We start from the raw sequence: 10,000 nt of genomic DNA on the forward strand, positions 1-10,000 counted from the left end.
TTCGTCTTAAATTTCGGAAGAATGGAATGAGATAATTTTCAAAAAATAATAGAGTCAAGGGTTATGGGCCAGCCCTTGTTCTCAATTTCCTTTCGTGATCTGACTTGGACACTTCAACCACTAACACTTATACAAAAGTGTGTGCCAAGGGTCGCTAAACAACCTGTATAAACCGTGTAGTGGGAAGCCATAGAGTGACATTTCTATGTATCCATCCGACCTGTCTCCTGTTGCAGCGAGAGATGTTTTCACAACGGCCACTGGTGGGCAGGGAAGTCATAGCATGCCATATACTACTCCGTAATATCGTGGTAGTAGAATTTCCGGACAAGCGTCTTGTATTTAATGTTTAGTTGAAAGTGAACTTGAAGAATTATTTCACGATATGTGTATGTAACAACAAAAATGATGGATGTTATCATTTAACGAAAATCACGTGTTCTTCCTGTTAGAAATACTTTCGCGTAAAGTTACAACAAGCATTTTAACAGCGACTTCCTTTTCCAGGTATGAATGTGAGTGTTTACAAATGTGCGTAAACAGACGGGCACATGTATCCTACACTTAGATGCATAGATGAGCGCACCGAAGGCCGGGGACCAGATTCTCAAACGCGTTAAGGCGCCGTATCTCCTCCTTAAGGCGCCTTAACTTACGGCCAGCGATCTTACATACACTTACAAGGAGCAAGGGACCCGCCATATTGGTGCGAGTTGAAGCGCCTTAGGTTAAGGCAGGGGGAGAGAGAGCAGTTTTTGCCGCTTTTCGGTCGGGCGGAAAATCAACACTCTTCGCTCATATATTAAAGGAAATACAGCAGGAACCGGATTCTCAAAAGAGCCTTAAGTTCAGGCGCGCTGGAGGCCTTAACCGTCCTGCTGTATTTCCTTCATATATGAGCGAAGAGTGTTGATTTCCCGCCCGCCGTGAAGCTCTAAAGCCTGCTCTCCCCTTCCCTGCCTTCACCTAAGGCGCCTTCACTCGCACCAGTACAGCGGGCCCCTTACGCTGTGTATGTGTATGTAAGATCGCTCGGCCGTAAGTTAAGGCGCCTGCAGGAGGAGATACGGCGCCTTAACGCGTTGGAGAATCCGGTCCCAGGACGGTTAAGGCCTCCAGCGCGCCTGAACTTAAGGCTCTTTGGAGAATCCGGCCCCGAAGCTCTACCGGAAGAGCCGACCACGATGTCCGGCCTCTCGCACTCGGAATCGCACACGTGTTTCCCAACGACGATGGGTGTCACACCCATCTCTCTCTCTCTCTCTCTCTCTCTCTCTCTCTCTCTCTCTCTCTCTCTCTCTCTCTCTCTCTCTCTCTCTCTCTCTCTCTCTCTCTCTCTCTCTCTCTCTCTCTCTCTCTCTCTCTCTCTCTCTCTCTCTCTCTCTCTCCCCTCTCTCTCTCTCTCTCTCTCTCTCTCTCTCTCTCTCTCTCTCTCTCTCTCTCTCTCTCTCTCTCTCTCTCTCTCTCTCTCTCTCTCTCTCTCTCTCTCTCTTTCAAACTGGAATTTCACTATTTTGTTATTTAAAGTCAAGTTGAGGTCTGGTTTCATGTTTTGAAAACATTTTTTTTTATTGATTTTCTAATATATCTAGTCAGAATATATTTATGATAATAGCAATACTGTTGCTGCTGCTGATGATGATGATAGATAATGATAGTATTAGTAGAATCATAATGAAAAGGATAGCAAATAGATAATGACAGTGATAATGATAGCAAATAGATAATAACAGTGATAATGATAGCAAATAGATAATGACAATGATAATGAAAACAGTAATAACAATAACAACAATGATGATATCAATAATAATGATAACAATGATAATGATAATAATAATGTAGTTGATGAAACTAATAATAAGGATAAGGATAATCATAAGATAAAAATGGAAAAAAAAGAGGCAGACACGTCCAGCCAATTGTTTTTTGTTGTTTTTTTATTATTTCATTTACAAATTATGACGAAAGAGGAGAGAGGAAAAATAAAACTGAGACGAGCTGTAAGTGTATACATACATACAAACATACAGCAGATAGATAGATGAATAGATAGTGTGTGCATGTTTGCGTTTCTTATGCAAATGCGCACAAATACATAGAGTAAAAAATATTTTCTACTATTTATGTTTAATGCCGAAAAGATATATTTCACATCGTAGACGTAATTTAGGTCAATGGACTATATATATGTGCATGCATGGACACGATAATTTTTCATCATTTTCCCAGATTATTTTGTCTAATTTCCCAAACATTTCTTATCTTTCTTTCTCTTTCTCTTTCGTGTGTGTGTGTGTGTTTGTGTGTGTGTGTGTGTGTGTTTGTGTGTGTCTGTGTGTGTGTCTGTGTTTGTGTTAGTGTTTCTGTGTGTGTGTGTGCTTGAACGAGCGTATGAGCGTGCTTGCATACATTATTCAAATCATTTAATATTTCCAAAATGAAATTACAAAAGCAGATGACAAGCAGAAAATTCGGACTTGCCTGAGAAAAGGCCTCCAAGCGTGACCAGACCAGACAGGTAACGAGCCATACCGAACACCTGGCCTGTAACCAATCAAAGGAGAGTCTGGCCTGTAACCAATCAAAGGAGAGTAGAACCAACACACACGTTACTTCAGCTGAACGAATTACAATCATGCTTTATCGTGTATGCCTTCAAGGTTCGTAATGTAACGTGAAATATGTTTTTTTTTACGGTGCTCACTGTCCTCCACTCTGAAGGCTAACCTCTTGTTTCAAGCAGTCGGGTCATGGATGGGTCACCTCCTGCGTTTCAAAAGCGTGAAGGTGATATTATGGCCAAATGCAATGCACAAGGGCCTCTATTCCCTTCTATCTGGGTCGTGAGGTAACGCTTTTTAACGCTTTTTTTTTTTTTTTTTTTTTTTTGGTTGTGAGGTAACGCTTCTCAAATTAATGGTAATTAAGGTTTATAAAGAGGGAAAACCTGAATGATTTCCTTATTCACTTGTTTTTTTCTTAACTTGTGGGTTTTCCTATTTGAAAGAAAGTTGAGTGCGTAAATGTAGACACACTCACGTACACACACACACACGTACACGCACACGCAAACGCATACACACACACACACATGTATATATATACATATATATGCATATATATATAAATATATATAGATATAGATAGATAGATAGATAGATAGATATACAGATATATATACAGTATATGATCTAACGGAAGGTCGAGAAGCGCTGTGGCTGTCTATTATCATGGAGAGTAGTCAGGTGTTGGTTTAAAACAAAGACATACATTTTAAGTATAATATTGAATATATAGATAGATAGATATAGATGTGTGTGTGTTCAAATATATGTATAAAGAGATAGATATAGATAGATAGATTTAGATAGATATAGATATAGATATATGCATATGCATAGTATGTTTGTATACATTATATATGTGTGTGTGTGCGTGTGTGTGTGTATGTATATGTGTGTGTATGTATATGTGTGTGTGTGTGTATGTATATATGTGTGTGTGTATGTGTATATATATGCATATATATGCATGCATACATACATACACACACAGACACACACACATACACACACACACGCACGCACACACACACACACACACACACACACACACACACACACACACACACACACACACACACACACATATATATATATATATATATATATATATATATATATATATATATATGTGTGTGTGTGTGTGTGTGTGTGTGTGTGTGTGTGTGTGTGTGTATACATACATATATATATATATATATATATATATATATATATATATATATATATATATATATATATACATACTTATACATATATAGATAGATAGATAATAGATATATAGATAGATAGAGAGGTAGAGAGATAGAGAGATAGAGAGATTTATAGTTTCCTAACAATCACTAAATGAATTATGCATTGAAGATATTATTATATTAGATATTATATTATCTTCAAATCAGTTATTTAAATATTTATTTTACTGATGCTTTATGACATTGTATGAAACTATTCTGTGTTCGATCCAATTTATTTTCATCTTTATTTGATGTTTTATTCATTCATTTATTAACCTGCTTCCATTGGTAATTGGCCGATGAAAGTATTAACGTCAAAAGAATTAATTATAAATAACTTTAACAATTATCAAAGCACAAATGCCCGTCAGTACTCGTATATGGTTGTAATGAAGAGCATGTGGTAGAACATACTTACAGAAACGCATGCATGTATATATATATATATATATATATATATATATATATATATATATATATATATATATATATATATGTGTGTGTGTGTGTGTGCGTGTGTGTGTGTGTACATATATATGTATTCATAGGTATGTGTATATATTATATGAATATACATACACACATACAAACATACATATGTACATACATATATTCATACATACATACATACATACATGCATACATACATACATACATTTACCTACATAGATACGTACTGAATACACACATAAAATCCACAAAACACAAAACGTAAATCAGTCATTCCTCCTCGCTCGCGCCCCCCGCCGCGCCCTCGGCCAGGCTGCCTCAGCGCGCCCTTCTACCGCGTCTCGGCCGCCCATCGCGAACGCGGAGGACTCTGACATCGCCAAAACAGCCGGCGATAACCACGCGAATTTTCCCGAAGCGGCTGGAGGGGCCGCCCCCGACACCAGGCCTGCCGACGGGGGCGGCAACGGCGTCGGGTTCCTGCAGGATCCCCGTGGCGGTCTGAGGGATCCGGACCACGCCGTCGCTCACTGAGGCGTCTCTCCTGAAGGCGCTGTCGGGAAGGCTTCGGATCTCCGTCGGCGGAAGGCGGCGGACGGGGCCCCGAGAGACTCCTCCGTCGGCGGGAAAGGCGTCCGTGATTCCGATGGCGATGAGACGAACGGCGTGGCCGGGCCTTCCCCCCGAGAGGGCCCCGGCATTCGCCCCGCTCATGCCGGTCAGCACGGCCGCCACGACCATCTGCAAGAGGAAGTCGCTGCGGAAACGCTTTTTGTTGTATGTTTCCTAATAGAAAAATAATGAAGCTTCCGTGGCCCTTTCGGAGATAACATTCAGCTCTGTTGCTAACAAATTCATCGGTCAATTAAAATATTGTAATATACCTATGACTGCAGGTGTGTTAGTGTTATTGAGGCCATCCATGATAAATCTAATCTTTTGTGTCATGGTTTTTCGAATACATTTACACCTGTAGTTATATACGTAATATCAGTCTAAGCTTTTCTGGTATCACTTTATCGCGGAACAGCATGCGATCGGCTGTGAACTCCTACTCACCAGTGGGCGCTGCGGAAACATCTCTCGCTACAGCTGGAGACAGGACGACCAGATGCATAGAAGTGTCACACTATGGCTTCCTCCGATATCTTTATATCAGGTCGTGGCTGCCGGCTCACCTCGAGGCACTTAGCAAGGTCACAGGTCATGTAGCGACCCTTGGCACACACCCTTTTGTAGAAGTGCTGGCCGCTCATGTGACCACATCGGATTAGGAGAGACAATTACCACCAGAGGACGGCCTGTCACTCTTGACTGAAACCATCTGTCAAACAGCTGTTTTCATTTTGAAATGATCAAACATTACTTCATTATGCATAAAAGATCCATATCAAAGAATTAAACAACACCTACGAAATATCATCATCCTCTACCATACCACAAATATAAATAAACTAAAACACCATAACAACCTCAATCTTAGACCAAATAAGCGTCTTCCTGTTCCTTAAGATCGACACTCATAAGCTAACAAAACCCCATTCATTTTTTATCTTCTTCTCCTTGACATGACCACGTATTGTTGTCATGTTGGCCTGATCACTCTAATCATTGAGGCCGCCGATCAGTTTTACGATTATGGTCACTGCAGTTACGAAAAAGGTCGTTTGGTGTTACTATGAAGTTAATGGTGCAAGGAGAGTGCGTTCGAGGCTTAGATCTTACAGTGAAAGTAGTGATTTGGGAAACTTTATGGTGTGACCAATGATTGTGATAATTATGATGATGATTATGATAATTATTGTGTAACTAATGCTGAAAATAACGATGCTAATGATAGTGATAATAAAGATAATGATAATAATGATAGTAGTAATAATGATAATAATTATAATGATGACAATAATGATGATAGCAATGATAATGATAATAATACTGATAATAATAGTAATAACAATAACAATAATGATGATAATGATAGCGATAATGAAGATAATAATGATATCAATAACAATAATTATGATAAGAAGAATGGTAGTAATCGCAATAATGATTAAAAGATAATTACAATAACAATGATAAAGATAATAATAATGATAATAATGATGATGATGATAATGATGATGAGGATGATGTTGATAATAACAACAATAATAATAATAATAATAATAATAATAATGATGATTTTAATGATAATGAAAGCAATGATGTTAATGATGAAAATGATAGTGATAATGTTGTTGTCGATTATAATAATAATGATGATGATTACAGTAATAACAATAAACATAATGTAGACACAGACAAATCATAAAAGATCTAAAAAGTTCAATATGCCTGTTATGTAATTGCGGGAAATTGTACATTATATTCTGTATAATATGCACTTGTCCGAAAGTGTTATCGTAAACTATAAAGTTGATAATAAAATATAAGTATAAATTAACTTATAAATATCTATTCATCTAGTTGCTTACGGGGGATATTTTTGCCTTAAATGCTACTGATATCATTATCTATTGTAGTAATGATATACCTATATACCTAAACATGTAAAAAGCAGGAGAGAGAGAGGCTGAGAAAGAGAGAGAGGGAGAGAGAGAGAGAGAGTTTGATTGATTGATGGACATTTAGAGGGAGAGGGGGAAACGTATATTGATTGCTTGGTTAATGGGCAGACAGATGCATATTCTTAAATATACATATATGTATATAGATAGATAGATAGATAGATTTATATATATATATATATATATATATATATATATATATATATATATATATATATATATATATATATATATATATATATATATATATATATATATATATATATATATATATATATATATATATATATATATATATATATATATACATATATATGCATATATATTTACATACATATGCGTATATAAAATACGTATAAATATATATATATATATATATATATATATATATATATATATATATATATATATATATATATATATATATATATACATATACATATATATATATATATATATATATATATATATATATATATATATATACATATATATATATATATATATATATATATATATATATATATATATATATATGCATATATATTTACATACATATGCGTATATGAAATACGTATATATATATATATATATATATATATATATATATATATATATATATATATATATATATATATATATATATATATATATATGTATGTATATATATATATATATATATATATATATATATACATATATATATATATATATATATATATATATATATATATGCATATATATTTACATACATATGCGTATATGAAATACGTATATATATATATATATATATATATATATATATATATATATATATATATATATATATATATATATGTATATATATATATATACATATATATATATATATATATGCATATATATTTACATACATATGCGTATATGAAATACGTATATATATATATATATATATATATATATATATATATATATATATATATATATATATATATATATATATATATATTATGTATATATATATATATATATATATATATGTATGTATATGTAGTATATATATATATACATATATATAAGTATATATATATATATATACATACATATATACATATACATACATAAATATATATATATATATATATATATATATATATATATATATATACATATATATATATATATATATATATATATATATATAGAGAGAGAGAGAGAGAGAGAGAGAGAGAGAGAGAGAGAGAGAAATGAGAGAGAGAGAGAGAGAGAGAGAGAGAGAGAGAGAGAGAGAGAGAGAGAGAGAGAGAGAGAGAGAGAGAGAGAGAGAGAGAGAGAGAGAGGGAGAGAGGGAGAGAGAGAGAGAGAGAGAGAGAGAGAGAGAGAGAGAGAGAGAGAGAGAGAGAGAGAGAGAGAGAGAGTGAGAGAGAGAGAGAGAGAGAGAGGGGAGAAACTGGCAGAGACAGAGAGGGGGAGTAGACTGACCGATAGATTGATTGATCGATTGACAGTAAGAGAGAGAGGGGTGGGGGAGCTGGCAAGAAAGAGGAAGGAGAGAAAGAGAGAACGTAAGTTTATATGCGCGTGTGACAGACAGAACAAGCAAGAAAGAGAGAGAAAGATGACGAGAGGGAAGAGAATGGGAAGAAAACTTTTCCAAAAGGAGAGAAGATAGAATAGAGGAGGAGAAATAGAGAAGAGAGAGAGAATGTGTGTCTGTATGCACTTGTGACAGAGAGTGTGTGTGTGTGATAGAGAGAGAGAAAGAGACACAAAGACAGAGAGAGAGAGAGAGAAATGGAAACAGAGAGAGAGAGAGAAAGAGACACAAAGACAGAGAAAGAAAGAGAGAGAGAAAGAGGAATGGAGACACACATAGAGAAACAGAGATGGATAGTGAGACAAAAAAAACTGGAAACCATAGTTAAATTTTGTTGTTTCCATTATTTTATGTTCACACTTTTAAACAATAGTTTGGTTTGTCGCAGATTAGTTAACATTATGAGAATTCTTATTGTTACTTATAGTTACTTATTAGTATTGCACCATTCATTTATTCAATATGGAATCACGTAATTTTCGCAAAATTTTATTGTTCTTTACACAGAAATCCAAAACATTGCCAATTGACATCAAAGTCTGATATATGAGGAGATTTGCTAAATCTCATTACGAGATCAACTTTTTTTCTAACCATAAGTGCCACCAACACGGCCGCCTCCGAACTGGCCGCCTCCGAACTGGCCGCCTCCGAACTGGCCGCCGCCTGTAGAGGGCAGAGTGTGCATGGCCACCTTCGGGATGCGAATGACGTTGGGGCTCACTGGCCGGTAGGGGTTGACAGCGTAGTCGGGAATGACCCCGGAAGCTGCGATGGGGATTCTGACAACAGAGCTGCCACCGCCTCTGCCACCGCCAACCCCCCCAGGAAACCCGCCACCCACGCCCCTCCCGCCGTACTGGTGCTGAGCCGAGGCCACGCAGCACAGGAGGACGACGGTCGCTGCTGCAACCTGTCGGGGAAGGATTTCATTTACAACTCACAAAGCAAAATGGGTTTGGATTGGACGCCAGAGACTTTGATCTGATGCCCGTGTGACTTTGCAAAACTTCGGAACTTGAGATTTGACTTATAAACTTGAAACGGTTAACAGGTTCCTCACCAAAGGACGCTGGTGAATCATCGTGCCGTTTGAGGAATCCTTCGCTGCTAAGGATGAGTCCAGCAACCGTGTGCTTCTGCTGCGACGCCTGCTGCAGATCCTATTATATACAGCCTACACCAAAATGGCCTTTTCAGGATGACAGTGTTTATTGCTGTCCTAATGGCGCCCAAACCATCACCTCAAGGAGGAAGAGTCAGAAAAAGTAAAGTTTTTTCAGGAACTGTTTTTTGATACAGGTACTCCGAAAATATTTGTTTTACTGAAACAATTTTGGTAAACAGACTTTCATGCGGCGCAACAGCCCCCCCCCCCCCCCGTGTTCGAACCGTGTCTGAGGCAAGTCAAGGAACAGAAAAGAATGTATTAATTTTGATGTATACGATACACAAAATAGAATGATTAAGATGGTTTAGTACGCAATTACGGACGGAAATCCAGAAATTACCGCAGTTAACGAAAATATAGTTTGAAAAGTCAGTGAATGTAACTATGTATATGTATATATATATATATATATATATATATATATATATATA

General features: G+C 36.2%; 1 protein-coding gene across 1 annotated transcript; it reads right to left on the minus strand.

Moving 5' to 3' along the window:
- Positions 1-8,784: 8,784 nt before the first annotated feature.
- Positions 8,785-9,526, minus strand: LOC138866588 (ctenidin-1-like). The gene is made up of 2 exons (XM_070139716.1): positions 9,462-9,526; positions 8,785-9,311 (listed from the first exon to the last, which is right to left on the minus strand). The coding sequence occupies exons 1-2, from the start codon at positions 9,480-9,482 to the stop codon at positions 8,988-8,990; spliced, it is 345 nt and encodes a 114-aa protein (XP_069995817.1). The 5' UTR covers positions 9,483-9,526; the 3' UTR covers positions 8,785-8,987.
- Positions 9,527-10,000: the final 474 nt, after the last annotated feature.

This window comes from Penaeus vannamei, chromosome 26 (genome assembly GCF_042767895.1).
Source record: "Penaeus vannamei isolate JL-2024 chromosome 26, ASM4276789v1, whole genome shotgun sequence".
NCBI classification, from domain to species: Eukaryota; Metazoa; Arthropoda; class Malacostraca; order Decapoda; family Penaeidae; genus Penaeus; species Penaeus vannamei.

What these genes read in the sequence shown, in the direction of transcription:
- LOC138866588 (XM_070139716.1), bottom strand. Translation starts at nt 9,482, where the DNA reads ATGATTCACCAGCGTCCTTTG. An exon ending in TGATTCACCAGCGTCCTTTG is followed by an intron (nt 9,312 to 9,461) that starts GTGAGGAACCTG and finishes CTTCCCCGACAG; the next exon opens with GTTGCAGCAGCGACCGTCGT.